The 22,388-nt window shown below is 40.0% G+C and overlaps 1 protein-coding gene across 1 annotated transcript in view; it reads right to left on the bottom strand.

The window, feature by feature from the left end:
- RRAS2 (RAS related 2) overlaps positions 1 to 15,405 on the bottom strand; it is a 72,809-nt gene extending 57,404 nt beyond the window's left edge. Inside the window, exon 1 of the mRNA XM_028116901.2 lies at positions 15,228 to 15,405. Coding sequence (XP_027972702.1) covers positions 15,228 to 15,335 — 108 coding nt within the window. The 5' untranslated portion in view covers positions 15,336 to 15,405. The remainder of the gene's footprint in view (positions 1 to 15,227) is intronic.
- Positions 15,406 to 22,388: the final 6,983 nt, after the last annotated feature.

Below are 22,388 nucleotides of genomic sequence, written 5' to 3'. Positions count from 1 at the left end.
CTAAGGTAACTCATTAAACGAAAAGTGTTTTATTTGGGCAAGGTAGTATAGTGTAGCCCTTAGCACCCATAGGTGCTTTATACTCAGAAAATATAGGTTCAAGTCGCATCTCAGCCATTATTGTGGGGTCCTCAGCAACGTATTTAACCTCTGAGCCTCAGTTTCCATAGCCAAAAAAAAGAAATAAGCTATAAAGATTAAATGAGGCAATGTTGGTAAAGCTTATAGCATGACATCTAACACACAGAACATATTCAATATACATTAGACATTATTGATTCAAAATATTCTGCATAGGTCCCTGTTCCTTATTAAAAAAAAAACAAAACTTGAAACCATATTATAATTCAGTTATGTATAAGATAGCAAAATGAACTGAATCAAGTCCAACCACTTTATCAAAAACACAAACTAGGGGCACCTGGCAGGCTCAGTCGGAAGAGCATGCAACTGTTAATCTCGGGGTTGTAAGTTTGAACCCCAAGTTGTTGTAGAGATTCAGTAAAAATAAAATCTTAAAAAAAAAAACCCACAAACTAAAGTCTACCTATGTAAGTACTATACAAGCTTTATAAACCATATTGTATTGTGGCTTTTCATCTTATAATTTTGTTGAAGCTTATTAATACAAACTCAGGGTTAAAATAAGAAATTAGAACAGACCAACTATTTATTTGGGGACATTATTTAAGTTTGGTACCTTTTTCAATGTTAACTACTTGTACAAATAGTTCACAACTGCAACTTCAATAACAAAAAATTATAAATATGACAAGGCTTAAATCTATTATTCACAACCATTTTAGCACCATTCTAAATAAATACCTATGGATAGGCATAAAAGTAAAGAAGTCATTAAAGTAATTAGTAGGATCCATGTTAAGCAATAAAGTATAGAATATTACAAGGGATTCCATTAAAAAAAAAAAAAGGAATGTGGGGTATTTTGTGACAGGCCAGTAAGACAGCTGGAACAAAGCTGTTGGAGCAACAGCTGTGCACCATGTACTGTTCATCTAAAACCACAAACTAAAGTAACCCATGTCAGACAACTTCATTTGACTAATCAGCTCAGCCAATGGCTCCTTCCTGAAACTGCTACAGAGAAATCTAAGTAAATACATAATTTGCAACTAAGGAATGAGAAAAAAATAAACAAAACATCAGTGTCTTTAAATGTAAAATTAAAAACTGAGACTCACAATCTAACATTATAACAAAATCTTCCATCCTATTTTAACACCTGCTAAAATTATGATCACAGAACCTATGAGACTTTATAATGGTAAGAAAATAATCCCAAGACTCCAGCGTTTGATGAAGTGTGTATTACTGATATGTAACCTCACCAATTCCTACTCCATTCTCAACTTTCAACTAAATGAAAAGTGACCATATAACACTGCAGCAATTATAAGAAACTGTTAAAATTAAGTTATTTGATAATTAAAAAGTAGCTAATTCAAAACAAGTTTGGCAGGGAAATTCTATGCCAATATATGAAAATAATAAATTCACAAAGTACTCAATTAAGCTACTATAACCATTCAAGCATCTGCAAGTCATTAAATTATCACAGAGCTAGTCCACTGTTTTATATTTTATCTCCTTTTTTTATTCCAAAAACCCATGAACCCGTCTCTAAACTTAAATTCACTCCTTTCTCAGTTTGAGTAAGATACACATCTGTGTATGCTTGCACACATGCATACACACACACAAGGACAATTTCCCTACATTACTGACACACCTTAATTTCAGAGACAAAAGGGACAAAAATTACAAATTTCATAGTCACATATCATTTCTACAAGATTTCTAAAATGTTGTATCTATCACAAAACTTCCTTTGCAGTTTGACTCTTGCTTACTATTCTTTTCCTTTCAGCTAACAAATTGCTGACTGTTGTAATCTCAACCACATGTCATCATTTAACCAAAAACAAGGCATTAAAAGAAAACCCACCAGGAAATAAGACAAAAGTAATAAATCTTTAAGACCTTACTCTCAGGCTGTTTTACATTTCCTGAGTCAGAATTTCCACAAAGAAATTAAAATAGGACTATCTTCTCCAAAGACTATTTTCAATAAAACTGAATGCTATGGATCAACTGCTAAAACTTCTAAAACTCAAGATTCAAGTCAAATGTACACAGGCTACATATAGATAATCTTTTAATTACAGAGAAACTCTGAAATCCAAAATGATCTTTGTCCTCTTCAATAACTAGCAGCTATGGAACCATAACTGCTACAACTCATCTTTCTTAAGATCACTTTTTTCCCCCAACTATTTACTGTATTCTGTTTAAGACCTAATACTAGCAATTAATAAACCTTAACAAATATTTTGCTATCGGATTACTTCTATGTAACAAAAGTATTCCTGGTCTATGACTCTCAAAATCTAAAGTATAAAATGTACAAATACAACTAAGGGGCAGCCATTCAGGCAAAATATTCCAAATCTATAAAATCCTCTACTGGGGTGCCTGGGTGGCTCGGTCGTTAAGCGTCTGCTTTTGGCTCAAGTCATGATCTCCGGGTCCTGGGATTGAGCCCCTCTTGCTCAATGGGGAGTCTGCTTCTCCCCCTGCCTCTCCCCAGGCTTGTGCACGCACACACACACACACACACACACACACACACACACACTCTCTCTCTCTCTCTCGCTCTCACTCTCGCTCTCTCTCTCTCTCAAAAAAAAAATCTTTAATAAATAAATAAAATCCTCTACTAAAATACTTATTCTACTTTAAACATTCTAGTGTTTACAGGGTTGAAAACAATGTCAAAGTGAATCAGATACAGAATGGTTATCTTGTCCAAAGCCACAGTCATATAGTGGCTAAACTAAGTTCTAAATAAATCTGGACTCACAAAAAGGATTCTCTGCACTACCTCACGCTATCTTTTCTCAGATAAGCAGCATGAATTTTTCCAGATCTAGGAAATCTTTTCAAAAAACAAAAACATGGCAGCTGTGGTGTTTAATTTCATAGACTGCATATGCCTACGACAAAAGCAACCACAAGGAATAAGTTTCACAGAAACAACCTCTACTTTTTAAAGTAATCTCTACATTTATACTCTCAGTGCAGGGGAAATAAAAGAATAGAAACAAATTCAATTAAGCCTACATAAAAATTTTTAAGAAAGAAAATATAAAAAGGATAAAACCAAATTTATCTAGATTACTTCACAAATACATAATCAAATTATACAATAAATGTAAATGGGCTGAATTCCCTACTAAAAGACAAAGACTCTCAAATTTGACTTTTAAATATCACATTAAGTACTGTTCACAAAAGCTTACCGGAAAATGACCAAAAAAGAAACATGAAATATAAATGAAGTAAATGCATATAAACAGAAAGCAGGAGTGGCAACATAATATCACAGGATCAAAATCAAGGTTAAATTCCACACAAGATACTACTGAATTTTAACAGACAGAAAGATTCAATCATAACATTCTATATACCAGATGACACAGCATCAAAATAAAGCAAAATAAAAAATATGAAGAAAAAATAAAATGCAGTCTTCATGGGATATTTATTATAAAATAATATAATTATAATAAATGTATTTCAGAGTTTCACAGATTAAATAGATAAGGAAAAAGGGAAGATACAGAAGATTTGGGTAATATAATGAACAAATTCCATTTTAACAGATTTGAGTAAGACTTTGCACCTTATGAGCTACAAATGAATACTCTTCTCTCATGTTCTTGGAATATTTACAAAAATTAATGGTATGTTTGGCCATTAAAAATCCTTAATATTCCAAAACAGAATTTACAGGTCATGTTCTTTGACCACAGCCCAACACAGCTAGAAATCCACAAAAGGATCCACTCAATCCTTTGCCAAATACATACTTTATTAAGGAGATATCCAAACTGAAATCAAAATTATCTAAAAATAAAAAGTATAATATTTCATATCAAAGGAAACAATGCAAAATCAGTCCTATAATGCCTTTCCACAAATCATTAAGGATACTGTAAATATTCTGGAAAATCTCTTGCTAAAATTCTTTAGAATACCATTAAAAATATACATTATAACATATAAATTACCTAAAGTACTACTGTGAAAAATAGATGGCAATCTCATTTTTAAAAAAAAAGCACAACACTGGGACGCCTGGGTGGCTCAGTCGGTTAAGCATCTGCCTTGGGCTCAGGTCATAATCCCAGGGTCCTGGGATCGAGTTCCGCATCGGGCTTTCTGCTCCGCAGGGAGCCTGCTTCTCCCTCTGCCTCTGTCTCTTGTGAATGAATGAATGAATGAATAAAAGCACAACACTGAGGGTTGCTAAAGGGGAGGGAGGTGGGGGATGGTGTAACTGGGTGATGGACATTAAGGACGGCACATGACATAATGAGCACTGGGTATTATTTAAGACTGATAAATCACTGACCTCTACCTCTGAAACTAATAATATATTATATATTAATTGAATTTAAATTAAAAAAATAAAGAGAAAAAAATTTTTAATTTAAAAAGCACAAAATAGTTTATGTATGAAATCATAAAAAGACATCTATACACAATATAAAATATGCATACTACAGACTAGACACACACACACACACACACACACACACACGCTGAAGAAAGGAATTCTTTTGCTTCTAAGCCATTCCAATTTCTGTACCTACAACAAGAAAAACCTTTGCCTTGATCTTCATTTTACAGCGCGCACGCACTCTCTCTCTCTCTCTCTCTCTCTCTCTCACTGTCCACCCAGTTTCTTCAGTGGCTCAATGCAGAAAGCTTAGTCTTAAGGGTAAATAAATTTGAAAACTATCCCTTTTAACCATCTCTATTTCTCCAAAATTATATCTCTCAGCCAAAACCCCAAAATTAACTGAATGTCTGAGTGGGTTTAATAGAATTTCACATTTGTTGAAATCCTACTGATACTCCAAAAATTATCACTCCCTGGTATCAACCTGCCTGCCCTTCAGCATCAAAAAAGACTGGGAATCAAAGTGCCCCAAGGTAATTCTGAAAGATGGCCAGTTCTTCACCTCCAACACCAGGAACAGCTAAAATCAACTCTTCGTGAGAGAATACATTTTTAAAAACACACTCTACCACACAAGGAGAAACTCCTCCCCTGGAAACTGTAACAAACTAGAAAGTAGCAGTTTTGTGGCCTTAAGAAAAAAACAAGAGAACATTACCATTGGTTAATATCAGACTGAGATATCAAGGGCATTAAATCGGTTTGAGACAGTAATTAGATTTCACATCCAGAAAATTTCATCAGTGATACAGAGGCAAATTTAACAAATTCTCCAAGATGGAGACTATCTTATCCTTTTTGCTGATTAACTTAACACAATATGGTATGATTTCAGAGAATCAATGCATAAACAGTATTTCATAAGACGACTGAGAAAATGAATAAAAGTGGAAAAGAAAACCTTCCCGGACCTGAGAGTGTTTCATCATTTCCCAGGGAAAACTAGGGAACGGAGAAAAAGTTCTACTCCTATCCTGATAAATGTTTCCATTTCCAATGATGAGAGAAGGCTACAGGCATGCAAGTAAAAAATAAGTTATTCCTGCAGAATGGAAACTTGAAGCCAGTCAGCCAAATAAAGGTAAAGACATGGAAAACAAAGATATGCCTCCATTGTTTTAATACAAAAATGTTGGGGCCCAATAATTTTACATCCAGCCAAATCATCACTTATGCAAAAGTAAATATCTTAGGTATCTTTTCAGCAAAAAGCACTTGAAAGTATTCTCTAAATCACAATTCAAAATAAAAACTAGCTGTTGATAAAGGCTATTGTAAGCACTGAAACCAGTTAGAATGATACAAATGGCAAATAAAAGCAATAACCCTTCATAAGAAAGGGGTTAATACCATTATTATTTACTATAACAGCAAAACAGAATGCAAAAGACAAAAAAAACCCAAATCTTTTAAAAACACTGCAACACATACTTTTGGCTGCTTTAAATAAGGACACTAAATTTATGAACGGGATGGGTGCAAACAGCAACCAAAACTGCTAAATTCCTCATTTCCCATAGTGGGAATAAAACACTATTAGTCTGTTTTTCTAATTAAATATGTTTAAGATTATGAATAATTTTTCTTAAAGATTTTTATTTATTTGTCAGAGAAGAGAGAGAGCACAAGCAGGGGGAGTGGCAGGCAGAGGGAGAAGCCAGTTCCCTGCTGAGCAAGGAGCTCGATGCGGGACTTGAACTCAGACCTGGAGATCATGACCTAAACCGAAGGCAGACACTTAACCTACTGAGCCACCCAAGTGCCCCAAGATTATGAATAATTTTAAGGTAAATCTGAATCATTAAAAAGAGAATCTACCATTCAAACCTACCACAGAGCACAGAGAAAAAAAAATATATATATATATATATAAATACAAGATTAGTGCAAAGGGAGGTAATTATGCTAAAGATCAGGGCCAAAATCGGCAGTGACCTAACATAAATTTTTCAACCTCTCTCTCAAGAGATACCTGGCTAGAAAATTAGGCAGAAATTTTCTCCTTAAACAGAAACAAAGTTGGTCCCCTTTTTGCCTCAACTTGGTTTCTTTAGGCTTAATTTCACAAAGTGCCTAGCTAGACTGATTATGAAAACCAGATTTTGTTAACATAACTGAGTAAAACAAACTGCTTATTATCATGACCTAAAGCAATATCAGAGGCGCTAGTTTTGATCACCTGGTCAAGGTGATGTCAGCCAGGTTTCCCCACTGTGGTTACTGTTTTCCCTTGATAATAATATCTCATGGGCAGATACTTTAAGACTATGTTAATATCCAGCTACTCTCAAATCCAATAGCTATAACATCTATTTAGGATTCTGACTCAAATCAATTGTTAAGACTGCCAAATAGTGATTACCTAATTCCACCATTTCCTCTAGGCTTATTAGTCAGAATTCTACCTTTAAGGAAGAACTTCCCTTCCTCCTTCATTTATTTATTTATCCCTATGGATTCACAGATTCCTACTTTATGGACAGTAATCAATTACTATAATTATTTGGTTATACTGTCCCTGAGTTAGCCAGTGGGAGTCCTTCTGGGTTGGCTGTGTCTGACATGTCACCACTGTTTTGTGTTTTTTTGAGCACTTCCTTACTTTCTGACACTACACGATATTCCAAGCTCATCTTTGTTTTTCCCTGCCCTAGCCCTGGGATCAGTCATTTCTCTAAGGTTCCTGTTAGTGAAGAATGGTACTGAGAAACCAAGATCTGGTACTTGGTATTTTCACTGCTAATGGGGAGTCACTGTTTCTACACACTCTTAGAGCTGGAAAAAAGATGCACAGATGTGTGTACGTGTATTCATATGCATCTATTTCTGCATCTATAATTTTTAAACCATTAATTTACGCCAGTATCTTCAATTCCAATCAAGCATCAGAGTTGATGCTAACCTTCCCCCTTTCCACAGTGAGAAAGTTGGCTCCCATTTTCCAAAATATATTTACTTATTTGCTTAATCCTAGTATAGAAAATCATTTCAGAATTGAAAACCCATGCCTCTGTCACACACTCACACACACACACACACACACACACACACACACACACACACACAGCCTAATAACTAGAGTTCAATGTTTGTTTCGAGTTCTTTTTGTCTTTACCCAGAGGACATAGTCCAAACACCCAGTTCAAAAGTTAGTTTTTTTTCTTTCCCCCTTCAGTGTGGTTATGTTACTCATTTGAAATAAGGTTCATTTATTTGTTTGTATTCCACCTTAGGGTAGTTTTTTTCTTCATCACTTGATTGTATTGGTATCTGCTGTTTATGGAGTATGTGAAACATTAAACATGGTTCCAAAAGTCAGAAAGCATCCTCAGAAAGGTCACCAACCCCATTATCTCTACCCCTTCCCCCTCATTCCTACCCACTCCCTATGGCTAACCAATAATCTCATTAATCTCTACTTTATCCATTCAGTATTGAAAATATATTTTCTTATTTCCCCTTCTTTCTTACCCAAAAGGTAGTATAGTGCACATTATATAGTACTTTTGCACTTTTTTTCACTGAACAATTTATCCTAGGAAGCACTTCGTATCAGTTCACAGAGATCTTTCTTATTTTTTTAATAGGTACATAATGCTCCACCGGGTAAAAGTACCACATTCTATTCAATCCCTCTCCTATTCTGTAAGTTGTTTCTAATTTTTTAAATTACAAACAATGCTGTGAGCTCATGCATGTATATTTTCATACTCATGGAAGTGTATTTTCAGGGTAAAATCCTAGATCTGGGATTACTGAGTCAAAAGGCAAACACATATACAGTCACATCTACATCTATTTTATGTCTCCTGATAGAGTGCACTAAGAACTCAGTATTCCTGTGTTATTATTTGCCCCCAAAATACATAACCTGAATTTAACCACGAGGAAACAAACTCATATCGAGGGAACTCTACAAATAACTTTCACTCTTCAAAAATGTCAATGTCCTAAAACACAAAGACTAAAGAACTGTTCCAAATTAAAGAAGACATGGAAATGGAATGCGGTGCATAATCTGAGATTCTCTCCTGCTATAAAGGGTATTATTGGGACAACCGGCAAAATCTGAAAAAGCTCTGCATGTTAGATTAGTGATAATAAATCAATGTTAATTTCTGATTTTAGTTAAGACTATGTTTATTTTTTTCATTTTTTATGTTTAAGATTTTATTTCTTTATTTGAGAGAGTGAAAGCGAGAGAGATCACAGAGGAAGAGGGAGAAGTAGGCTCCCCACTGAGCAAGGAGCCCAATGAGGACTCGATCCCAGGACCCCGAGCCGAAGGCAGTCGCTTAACTGACTGAGCCACCCAGGCGCCCCAGACTATGTTTATGTAAGCAAATGTCCTTGTATTTAGGAAATATACATGGAGAGACTTAAAAATAAGGGGTCATCGTCTTCAACTTACACTCAAATGATTAAAAAAAAAAGATGGGGGAAGGGATAAAACAAATATGGTAAAATGTTAGCATATGGAAAATCTGAGTAAGGTTTTTTTTAAAAAGCAACATTGGACTTTACTTTGACATTTATATCCATACTTCAAGTACTGAACATGTACTTACTTGTATACAAAGCTCTTTCTCCTAGAAAAAAATCACCATATGAGGTGACAAGATAAGTTGGCGGGCAATATTAAACTATTAATATATACAAACAACAAATTCTGTGACTGTAATATTTTTAATTAAACTATGATTTAATGCTATGTAACCAATAAACAATCACATTGCTTTTATAAAACACTAAAAATAAAATATGATTTATAAGGTGACAAGGAACTCTTTCTATGTCTCCAGTAGCATAATTTTAGACAACTTACATTTCTTTGTTTCTTTCAGAACCACACAGAAAATAAGTAAATATATAAATCTTTGTCTTTTTCATAAAAGCCTGAGCTGTTTCTCTGTGCAAAGTAGAAATAAATCAAAGTCCTACCAAGGTCATTACTTTAAACTAAGTTTCAATCCCAAACACAGACTCAGCAACTCTGCCCAAAGTAATTCAAGATCAAGGCCTTGCGAGAAGATTCACTATTAACTCCACAATGTCTACCGACAGAGTCTAAGTCTTTATTCATTATCACTTTTCAGTAAGGAGGGCATATAGAACTAATACTCTAAAGACACTTCTATTTTTCCTCGGAAGGAAGAAAGGGAGGAAGGAAGGGGGCCGGGAGAGAGAGAGAGAAAGGAAGGAAGAAAGAAATCTTCATACGGCATCACAAAATCTGTTTCAATTTTATGAGATCAATTATTTTGAAAAGGGAACCTTTAGGCGCTCCTAGGTGGCTCAGTCGGTTAAGTGTCCAATTCTTGATCTGGGCTTAGGTCATGATCTCAGGGTCCTGAGATCAAGCCCTGTGATGGGCTCCGAGCTCAGCGGGGAGTCCACTTGAGATTTTCTTTCTCTCCCTCTCCCTCTGTCCCTGCCCCGCTCTTAAAAAAAAAAAAAAAGAAAAGAAAAAAGAAAAAGGAAACTTTAGAAATTAAAAATACAAAAATTCTCTTTTCAGGGCACCAGGGTGGCTCAGTCGATTGAGGTCTGCCTTCAGCTCAGGTCATGATCCCAGGATCCTGGGATGGAGCCCCACATCGGGCTCCCTTGCTCAGCTGGGAGCCTGCTTCTCCCTCTGCTTGTGCTCTCTCTCTCCGTCAAATAAATAAAATCTTTGGGAAAAAGAGTCTCTTTTCCCACCCTTTCCCCCCTTTTAAAGTTACCAATTTAATTCCTAACCAAATTAACAACTACTTTCACTTCCAAGTTTGCAAAGACCCACATTTGAGCCTCACAGGTGAATTAAAAATCTCATCCCAGTAGGCAGCTGCCTGTCATCACCACTTTGCCTTCTAATGGTATTATATCAAGGGGAAAAACAATATTCTTGACCTACTCAACAGAAATGTCCCCACTACACTCCTGCAACTTTCCCCATGCCATTAAGGAGAGACGCACACATGTTGGAATAAAAAGAATGAGTTTTAAGAGACCTAAGGTTAGAATCTCCTTCTGCTTCTCCTTTGACAAAAGTGGCCAACCTCTTCCCTGCATGCCTACCACTTCTATGCAGTAATTGCCAGCAGATCCATTTCTGGTGTTACCAAAATGAGACAATCTCTAGTAAGTACCACCATCAGGAGAGGTGCCTTATTTTTCAATCCTAAGAATTCATTTGTAAATTACTCTGAAAATGTAAAGCAATAAATATGCACACCAAAAATAAGTCTATAGTTTCAAATTCACAGGCACGAGTTATTTTAAGTGACTTCTAATTGCAGAGTGTCTTCAAGACATTGCAGTAGAGCACCAATTTCAGAACCTAAACTCCTGCCCTTCACACACGGATCAATTAACTATAATATAAATACCTGAGTCTTGAAATCTCTTCTAGGATCTCTGCCCCAGGAAAAGTCAATGAAAAAGCATTCAGCAAAAGACAAAACTGAGTAAAAAGCAATGTCTGAGTCAGGTCCAGACTAACAGGTTGCAAGACTAACTGAGTCAGGTCCAGACTAACAGGTTGCAAGACTAACACTCAACATGTGAGCAATCAACTACCCCCTACACAGCTCAAAATGTGACAAACTGCTCGATAAAGTCAGGATGCTAAACAAAGACTAGAAGCTGGGAAATTCCTCTAATTCTGTAAAACACATATGTTCTCTTCTGAGAGTTAGCAGGTAGAGCATTAACTCAAAACCCCAATAATTACTCCAAATTTCCTAAAAATCAACTTGCAACTGATAAGAAGTTTCCCCAACTCAAAACGGGATCAACATTTATCACCTAAAGACCACACAATGTGAAGAGGGGAGTTTTGAGGTTGGGGTGGGAGGTGGGGGGTGCTGAAGACTTAATAGACCAGATTATGTGTCAAAGAAAAATGAAGAAATTACAAATTTTGTTTTGGAAGAACAACACAGTAATAGCAGCAAATAAAACCAGTTAACAATTATTATCAATTTACTCTGTAGATGGCACTGTGCCGAGTAATTTGCATGCATTATTGTATTTATTCCAAAAACCCTAAAGGTACTATTATTAGTCTCCCTTTTCATACAGGGAAACTGAGGCTTGGGAGAACCCAAAAAACTTGACTAAAGACACACAGCTAGTTAACTAAATAAGAAAGAACCTAGAGTTTCAAAGGCGCGGAAATTTGTTCACCCAAACTCAACATTTTATGGAGAAAAAAGGCGGGGGCACCTGGGTGGCTCAGTCGGTTTAAGCGGATGCCTTCGGCTCAGGTCATGATCCCAGGGTCCTGGGATCGAGCCCCGCATCAGGCTCCCTGCTCAGTGGGGAATCTGCTTCTCCCTCTCCCTCTGCCTGCCTCTCTGCCTGCTTGTGCTCTCTCTCTGTCAAATAAATAAATAAAATCTTAAAAAAAAAAAAAAACTAAAGCCTTGAAAAGATTGAGAGATTAAGAGATTCCTCAACATCACCTGAGTAGGTAGACCCAGAATCCAGATATGGAAAACACTCTCCATTTCACTTTGTACAATGTTAAGATCATTTCCTAACTACAGTTTACTCTCATTTAGGTATTCTATTTACCAAAAAACTTAAAACATTTTTCAAAAAACTATGAATAGAAAGATTAACTCCACATATTTTACATTTTTATACACTTTATGATCTGCTAAATTCATTTTTAAAAAGGAAAAGGCACCTCAATTAAGTAATTATTGCCTTAATTTCCTATTTTGCAGCTCTTCATACGCACAGGTCCCAAGTACATCTAAGGTTAAAGAAAGTCAAGGCTAAAGACAAAGTTGTTTTTAAATTCTCCATTCACCAATTTACTATATTTTTTCTGCTCAAGATTATATAATAGAAAAATATATACTGAACACCAAGAAGTGTCATTTCAGAAGACTTAAAAAGTAAATAAAACCAATTTGTGTCATCCTGATCTCCTACGAGAACTGACTTCCACTTAAGATTATTATCCTGCTGCCATCCTCGCCCTCCAATTACTACTGCTAGACAATCACAGCAGAATGAATTTTGATTTCCCAAGAGTCAGACAATAAATAGTGGCTCTATTAAGTGTAGATGATAAATAGTCACTTTAGCTCCACAGTATAAGATTAATATCACAATAATAATGTCTGTAGACTTATTATGCACTAGGCATTGTTTTAAGCTCTTGACATAGGTCAACTCATTTAATTTTCACCACAAGAGAGTATGCAGGGTACTTTCTATTTCCCCAGATTACAGATGGGGAAAATTGAGGTACTGAGAGGTTAGGTAATTTATCTAAGATTATACATGCAGCAAGTGGCAGAGTTGAGACTCCATCCAGGTGGACTGGCTTCTACCTCTGCAGAAGGTCTCCCCCCTTTCACTGGCTCCAACTCATCTGCCTCTCCCACTCCCCTCCCTGCCTGCCTTCCCTCTCCAAACAAGCATATAACTTCCCCCATACTCACATAAGATGCATTCTCTCTCCCTCCCACAAAGCCTATACAGTCCTTTTATCAATTCTTCCCAAATTGACTTTTCCCCAATTCCGAATTCCCTTTGCATTTAAATGTGTTACAGAATTATACACAGACACCTATACTAATAGCCATCATTAACTGAGTACATACTATGTGACACAGTGCTAAGAACATTCCGGTAATTTAAAGGATTTATTACAGACACTTATACTAATAGCCATCATTAACTGAGTACATACTATGTGACACAGTGCTAAGAACATTCCGGTAATTTAAAGGATTTATTATAAACAATGTGTGATCCCATCCATTTTGCTGATGATTAAATTGAGACTCAGTGAAGCTGAATATTCTGGCAGTGTTCTCACAACCAATAAATGACAGAGCAAGAGACAGACGCTTAAGCTGACTCAAAGCTCACTTTTTCCTCTATATGTGTGTGTGTGTGTGTGTTTCTCATCCATACCCGTCTCCTTTACTTCTTTCATCTGGTACAGTACTATTCATAAAGGAGGTGTTTCTTTAACAAATGAATTCTAGAGAATCATTTTTAAAAACAGCAATTATTGTTATCTTAGCAGTTTCTAAAACTATTTCCCAAACACAAAAGGTTCCAATACCTTAATTAAATAACTTACAGATTTAAATACATTCAGATGCCCCCCCCCCACAAAGGGCCTAAGTATGTGTAGTTTAACCTTTCAGGTGACTCTTTACTAATAATACTGGAACCCAGGATTCTTCTCTCACTCCTCACCACCACTGCCGCCCCCCGACTACAGTCCCCAAAGAAAGGTTAAGCTATAAATTGTTTTGCTTTGCCATCAGTTAAAGTCTCTCTCGGCCCTAGGAAAATGCCGGCCCTGATTCTGCAGCCTGCGAAACTTAAACCAAAGTCACCTCTTACCCAGTGTGATTTTTTTTTAACCCAATTAATGAGCATACTGTAAATGCGCATTACATAAACATCTTCTCTTCCTGGACACAAAGGCTTTAGTAGTAGTTTTTAACCCCTTGAAATATTATAACAGCATTATTGCTCATTTAGTCAATGTGAAAGGTAACAATCACATTTATGTTAACAGTACTCTGTATTTTAATATCACTCTAAACGTTAAGTGAAATAAGCCATTTAAGTATCTCAGCTGATAACAAATGGATGAAACGGAAACCAGAAATTAATTCTTCACCAAAGCATCTTAACATTACTCTTGATACAGTAAGAATATCTTTTTAACCTGTATAAAGGGGTACCTTCGTTCTCTCCCAGCATGTGCCACACCTTTTAGGTGGACAAAAGCAGAGAGACATCTGGGTTTTTCATTTTTAAAATCCCGAAAAAGATCACTCAAACCTCTTAAGAGCAAACCCTAAGAATGAAGGATTCCAACGCCCTTTTCTTTACCACAAGCCCTGACTTTCGCCTCTAGCAACCAGAGACAGCAGGGAGTGGAGGAGTGGGTTATTGGAACAGATACAGAAGGCACGCCCCGGTCGGTCATCTCCTAGCTGGCCCATCCCAAACTTCACCTTGGCAAAGCGAGAAGCAGGAAGGCACCAGGAATTCCTAGGAAATGGTCTCACCCCTATCGGAGAACATTCTTAACTTCCTCGAAGCCACCATTTCCCTCGGGCATTATCACACACTCCCACCCGGACATATTACCTAAGAAATTACTTAAAAGAAAAGCACAAACACACACAAAGAGAAACACACAGCTCGAAGCGGGCAGCTCCCGCTCGGCGTGCGCGGAGAAACCCGCAGACCACGCGGAGCCGCGGCCAAGTTGCCACCGCGATCGCACCGACTGTGCAGGAGGCGGCCGCGGCGGCTGGAAACCCAGCGCGAGGGGCTGCAGCCCCACACCCGACGCCCCGAGCCCGGCCGCGGGGCAGGAAGCCCGGCGCGGCGGCGCTGCCTCCCGGGAGGGCTCGGCCCCGACCGGAGCGATAAGGTGGATCGGCGCTTCCCACCCTGCCAGCTCCGCCCTCCCGGACACATTCCTGAGAAGCCCGACTCCCGGGACGCCGCACAAGGCGCCGGGCAGGCAGGAGAGCGGCGTCACGGCCTCAGGGCAGAAGTGCAGAGCCCGGCCCGCACCCCCCCACACCCGCCCCCGGCCCGCGCGGCGCCTCCGGGGCGGGGTCGCGGCAGCCGCCCCGCCACAGGTAGCGCGAGCACCCGCCCGCCGCCGCCCCGGCGCCCCCGGCAGGCCCGCTCCAGGCACCTGGATGAACTGGATGGTGAGCGCCGACTTGCCCACGCCGCCTCCGCCGACCACCACGAGCCGGTACTTCTCCTGGCCGGAGCCGTCCCGCCAGCCGGCGGCGGCCATGGGGACGCCGCCGAGCCCGCCCGGCCACGCCGAGCCGCCGCCCGCCCTAGGCCCGGCTCCGGGGACGTGTGCGGCCGGCGGGCTGCGGGCGAGCGGCGGGCGGGGGTCCCGGGCGCCGGGAGCTGCCGGGAGGGCCGCTCCGGGCGGCGGCGCGGCGCCCGGGCTGGCCGGGTCGCGCCCGAAGCGCGGAGAAGCGGGAGGATCGCAGGGGCCAGGGGCGGCAGCGGCCGGGGGGCGCGCTCCTCCACACGTCTCCGCAACGCCTGCCGAACGCAGCCTCCAGCGCCGCTACAAATGGCCGTCTGGGGGCCGGGCTGCTAGGCTGAGGTGCTGCATATGCATGAGGGGGCGGGGCGGGGCGGGGCCGAGCTGGCCGGGGATGAGACTCAGGCGCTGACCCCCCTGCGGCTCAGACCCCCGCGGACCCGCCCCTCCGGTCCCTCGACTGTGAGAGTGAGTTGAGTGAGCGAGTGAGTGAGTGTAAGTGGGTAGTGTGTAAGTGTGTAAGGTGTGGGAGTGAGATTCAGGCGCTTGACAGAGGGCGGCTCAGACCCCCGCGGCCGGACCCCTCCGATCCCTTGACTGTGAGTGACTGAGTGAGTGAGTGTGTGTGTGTGTGTGTGTGTACGCGCGCGCGCGTGCGCGTGTGAGGGGAAGTGGGTGTCAAGTGGGAGTAGGAAGAAGACAGTAGACAGTGTGTGACCATTACCAACTGTGTAATGCCAGGGATTGTCAGGGATTATGTGGATAAAAAATACAGTATGTGAAGGCGTGTGTGAAAAACAGAGCTGTTGTCATCTTAACTCAGTTTTTGTAGGAGAGTAAATATCCTGTTATAAGAGTACAGATGGTGACCATGATTGTGTGAAAAACAGTGTGTGACAGTGATTGAGGATCAGAGCTGTGTCATAGTAATTGTGTGTGTGATGGGTTGCAGCGGTGAGGGTGTGTGAGGAGCATGACAGACTGAGCATGGGCAATGAGTCACAGTGACTGAGGGTGCATGGACAAGAATGAATGGGACAGTCTTGTATGTGTCAGGAGAGCGTCCTAGTGGCTGCATTTATGTGTGAGAAATATTTGGTCATTGTCTAGAGGAGTGTAAGTGAGAGGTTAGTTTGTAATTATGTACATACTTCATACCAGGCACTGTACTCAGTGCTAGAGATCCTTTCCTGAACAAAGCAGTGTGCCCTTAGGGAATTTAGAGTCCAGTGCAGGAGACAGCGAGGACAACGACAAAACTATAAGGCATAATGATAAGCGCTGTAACTATTAAGCACCATGCAGCATGTGTGCCCATAGCAGAAGCATTCACCTGAGAGTTGGGTGGTCAAGGAAGGCTTCCTAAAAGATCTGAAGAATAAATAATAGAGACAGGTGAATAATTAGAAGAAAGGTATTCCAAGGAAAGGAAACTGCATGTGCAAAAGTAAGAGCTGAGAAGATAAGAATTGTGTCACATGATTTTGAACGTATTGGGGAAGTCTGCATGCCAGTGATTGCGAGTGAAAAGGGATTATGGGGGTGTCTGGGTGGCGCAATTGGTTAAGCCTCCAACTCTTGGTTTCAGCTCAGGCCCTGATCACAGGGTCATGGGATGGAGCCCCGCCTTTTGACTCCGTGCTCAGCAGGGAGTCTGCTTGCCATTCTCTCTTCCTCTCCCTCTAACCCTCCCACTAGTTCTCTCTCTCAAATAAATAAATAAATAAATAAATAAATCTTTTTTTTTAAGTGTGTGTGTGGCAGTTGAACCAAATGTAGCCAGAATCACAGCTTTATGTAGAGGTAGTGTTGGGTAGTAGATAAGGCCATAGGCTCTGGGCCCAGACTGTCTGGATTCAAATCTTAGCTCTTCCACTAATGGTGTGATGTTGGGAACTGAAACTGTGTGCCCCAAGTGTTGTCTTCTCTAAGGAAAGTAAGACTACTTACCATAAGGGTTGTTTTTGTTGTCGTTGTTTTTGTTTTTTTCCGTAAGAATCAAATGAGTTAATACCTATAAAGCACATAAAACAGTGCCTGGCATGCAGTAAGATTTTATGCCAGTTTGGGGACAGGACTGCAAGTTCTTGGGCACTACCTAGTGACTTCCTTGGAACCAATAGAATGTGGCAGAAAAGATGCTGTATAACTTCCAAGGCCCGACTGGTCAGAAGGGGCCATGCAGCTTCCACCTGTTCTCTTGGGATTCTCACTCTGGGGGAAGCAAAGTAAGAAGTTTGGCCATCCCAAGACTTCCATGCTAGCAAGGCCACATGTAAGCATGCAAGTCCAAGGTACAGCTGAGCTCCTACGACCAGCCTTGGGAGACATCTTGGATACCCAATGCTGTCAAGCCTTCAGATGAGGGCAGTCCCTCCTGGCATCTGACTGCAGCTGCATGAGAGACCCCAAGCAAGAGCCGCCCAAACTAGCCCTTCCTGACCCACAAAGTCATGAGCCAAATGAGGTAGTAAACTGGTTGTGCTTCTTTCAGGTTTTCATTTAGAAATTATTTCCATATGTAAAGTATAAAGTACACCCATACACCACCTTTACCCAATTCCACTACTGTGAGCATTTTACCCCCCTATTTCTCTCTTTCATATATATATATATATAGGAAACACACATATATAAATATATGATTTTATATACATATACATAATCCATATATATAAATGAATTTTTTGAACCATTTAAGGGTAAGTTACAGACATTATGGCCCTCTGCCTCTAAGTACTTCAGTGTATATTTCCTAAGAATAGGGATATTATCTCATATAACCAGAGAACAGTTATCCAACTTTAGTAAATTTAATATTGATATGAATATTTTCATCTAATCTACATTGATATTCCAATTTTGTCACTTGACTCAATAATGTGCTTTAGAGCATTTTCCCCCTAGCACAGGATCCAGTCCAGAGTCAAGCATTGCATTTAGTTGCCAAATCTTTTTATTTTTTTTAGCGTGGTTCAAAATATTTGCTTTAAACACCTATTTTTTTTGAGGTGGGGGAGAGCAAAATATTTGTTACACAGCAGTAATAGCCAGAAAGGCCTCAATGACAGATATTATCATCAATGTGAAAAGAAGAAAAAGGAGAGAGAAAAGGAAGATGAGCCCACCTCAAAGAAACGCTGAGAAAAGGCCAGTTAATTTTCCCGCAAATGTCTCTGGATGTCTGCCTAGCCCTATAATTTCCCATAATCCTTCAGGACCAAGATGACCAAAGTGTCCGGCTTATTATGCTCCTTGCCTTCTGAAGTACCAGCCTATTTTCAGTAGAATCTATTTCAATCCACCTATTTGTGAGCCACTTCTATGCCTGAGTCCTGCCCAAGATTTCCTTTCCTTCCTACTCGGCACCACTATGATCCCTGTGTATAGGACAATTCCTGAAACCAAGCAAGCAAACCCATCCTATAGAAAACATGTGCCAGTTGCCTCTGAGCCATCTATTTCTCCCTCCTTTCAAATAGTATCTCCAAATTTCCCCTCTAGTTTATGAATGGCACCCACCCCAAGCTCCAGGGGTTCACTCTAATTCACTTAAGATTATCAACTTCCACTGACACAGTAATTAGCTGGAGGGTGGGTATATAGTCTAGGTCAGGGCAATCAGGAACAGATTCAACTGTGGAATCAAAACTACAATGAGATACCACTTCACACCCACTAGGATCACCATAATAAAAAAGCCAGATAATAACAATTGTTGACAAGGATGTGGAAAAACTAGAACTCTCATACACTGCTGGTAAGAATGTAAAATGTTGTCACTGCTTTGGAAATCAGTCCGGCATTTCTTTAAAAGGTTAAACATAGACTTACCATATAACCCAGAAATTCCACCCCTCAGTATAGATCCAAGATAAATTAAAACATATGTCCATACAAAAACTTGTACTTGCAAGTTCATAGCAGCATATTCATACGAACCAAAAAGTAGAAATAACCCAATTGTCCATCAACTGATGAGTGGATAAACAAGATGTGGTATATTCATACAATAGAATTTTATTTGGCAATAAAAAATGATGAGGTACTGGTACATGCTACAACATGGATGAACATTAAGAACATCATGCTAACTGAAAGAAGCCAGTTACAAAAGGGCACATATTATATAATTCCATTTATATGGAAGGTTCAAAGTAAGAAAATCCATATAGGCAGAAAGTAGATTAATGGTTGCCAGGACTGAGGGGAAAATGCTGAGTGGCTGCTAATGGGTATGGGGTTTCTTTCTGGAGATAGGAAAATATTCTGAGATTAGATAGTGATGATGGTTGCACAACTCTGTAAAAATACTAAAAACCATTGAATTATATACTTTTTAAAGTGAATGTTAGGGGGGCGCCTGGCCGGCTCAGTCATTAAGCATCTGCCTTCAGCTCAGGTCATGATCCCAGGGTTCCGGGATCGAGCCCCACATCGGGCTCTCTGCTCGGTGGGAAGCCTGCTTCTCCCTCTCCCACTCCCCCTGCTTGTGTTCCCTCTCTCACTGTGTCTCTCTCTGTCAAATAAATAAATAAAATCTTTTAATAAATAAATAAATAAATAAAGTGAATGTTATGGTGTATGAATTAAATTTTAATAAAACTATGGGGAGAAAAGATTCAATTGCAGGATTTTATCTGAGCTATCAAGGAAATGTCTTTTTACTTCAAGATGTCCCCTGTATCAACTCTATTCCTTTTTTTTATCATTATTATTTGACTCAAATTTGAGTGTTCGGCAAGCAAGAAGCTTATAGGCTCAACTCCACCTAGACTTCTATTTCAAAATGTTTTCTTGCCCTTAGAAAATAACCCAAAAGCCTACACAAAAAGAAACCTTGGGGCGCCTAGCTGACTCAGTTTTTAAGCATCTGCCTTTGGCTCGGGTCATGATCCCAGGGTCCTGGGATTGAGCCCCGCGTCGGGCTCCCTGCTCTGCAGGAAGCCTGCTTCTCCCTCTCCCACTCCCCCTGCTTGTGTTCCCTCTCTCTCTCTCTGTGTCTCTCTCTGTCAAGTAAATAAAATCTTTAAAAAAAAAAAAAGAAACTTTTACAAAAACAAATCATTGAGGACATAGGAGAATGTGGGAAAGAAAGAACCAGTTGTCATTTGAGCCAAATAAAGATGAATCTTCATCTTAATCTGAAAAGTTTGCTTCTCGAGTAGCTGGAATAAAATAGGTAAGTACGTAAATCTTTACAAAAAGAATGACCTACAAACTTGGAAAGAATGGTAGAGATCATCCCCCTTACCTTACCGAAAGAAATCCTGTGACTGGGGAAAGAATTTCTTTCCCAATGTCATCTAGCAAGTTGTTAGCAGGACACAGCTGACTCCCCTGCTTAGAGCACTTTACCTCATGCCAAACTGGATGTTACCCAGAACCCCGAAGAGCCTCACAGCACAGAGATGGTGTAATGCTACCAATCAAGAGAACTATTGAACGCATCATTTTGGCTTAAGTTGAGTGACTGTCTGGCTAAAGCGCTGTCAAGAAACTTCAACAGGCAGATTCAAGACCTGATTTGGCCAGCAGATACGTTTTGGTGCATAATTCAATTTTTTAATTGAATTACCAATATGTAATTGAGTTATCAATATTTTAAAATAGGATATTTCACAAACAAATCTGGATTTCTAACTCTTCCCAATAAAATTAAATGGAACATATAGTAACACCAGGTCAACATTATCATGTGACAACTGGGTCCATGTAAGTACAGGCTGCCCTTGAGAAAAGGTCTGGATGCTCCTGTTCTTCAAAGTTGCCAGCAGTCCTATTGCACCCAACCCAATTGATGTTACCTGCCTGGACTTTGTGGGCTTTAAGCTTTTGCCAATCTTCCTACTATCTGCCAATGCTCTCCAACTGGGATGCACATCTGAATCACCTGTAATCATCTTAAAATGAAGAACCTAGGCTCCCCTACCCCCCATCTTGATAAATAAGTTTGCAGACCAAGACTCAGAAGTTGTATATTTAAATATCCAAAGTAACCCTGAGACACCTCCATAACTGAGAACTCTTGGAGAAGTAGACTCATCCATGTCCACTCTATTTCAGAACAAACAGTGACCTTCTCATCTGGAATGTTGGTGACTCACCATCTCTAAAAACCAACATTGCCCAAATACCATCCCTGGCCCATCCCAGAGAAAGGATCTAGGGGTGGAGTGGGGAAGGAGGTACTGCTGAAATGAAGATCCCCCTGACCTCATCTATAGCTGAGTCAGACAGAGCCCAGGCCTGATAACAAAAGAGGGCCAAACCCCAGATCAGAGAGTGTTCAGTTCTTACCATGGTTGATGGAAGCGCACCATCCCCTATATCCTTAATGGGCCTCTGCTTCTAATGTGAATGAATGGTTTGATAGAGAATGAAACAGCCCAGCAGGAGCTGCATGCATCTGAGATGAGACAGATGCACAAATCTATTCCTTGTTTAAAGATCACACTGCTAAGAATAGAAACTGAAACACACGCTGAAGCGTGGGCACACACACAGCCCTGAGGAAGGCCACAACAGAGCCGGAGGAATCCATAGTTTAGTGGAGGATCATCCGAGAATCATAGAGCCCTAGAGCAGAAAAAGCACCCTGAGATCATTCCCGCTAAAGCTTTCATTTTAAAGGTGGGGAAGCAAAGGCCCAGATAGAAAAGAGCGGTCTCCAGCACTGCCTAGAGATACAGCAGAAGCGCGACTGGAACTCAGATTCTGTCTCCCAGCTTGGGGCCTGACTCAAAGTAGTGCACTGCCTTGGGAGCCCCAGAGCCCAGGAGACAGAGCAGGGTCAAAGTCACACTCCCCCTTCCAGGAAATGGCTGCCAGGAAGAATCAAGCAAGAGTGTCCACCACTGTATCTTTTTTAAATAATGACAAATCAAACCTACTTAAATATTCAACAACAGAGACTCGGTTAAATAAACGATGCTACAATATGAATATGGATACTACTTGGCATTAAAAATAATTTTTATTTGTATGGGAAAATGAGAAGAATAGGATACAAGTCAGTATACATGAAAATATAAAATATATTCATAATAGCTACCATTTGCTGAGCAA

Source organism: Eumetopias jubatus, unplaced genomic scaffold (genome assembly GCF_037043125.1).
Source record: "Eumetopias jubatus isolate StellerSeaLion01/CBP00866 unplaced genomic scaffold, mEumJub1_p1.0 scaffold_13, whole genome shotgun sequence".
In the NCBI taxonomy this organism is placed as follows: Eukaryota; Metazoa; Chordata; class Mammalia; order Carnivora; family Otariidae; genus Eumetopias; species Eumetopias jubatus.
This window is presented reverse-complemented; position numbering and strand designations above follow the sequence as displayed.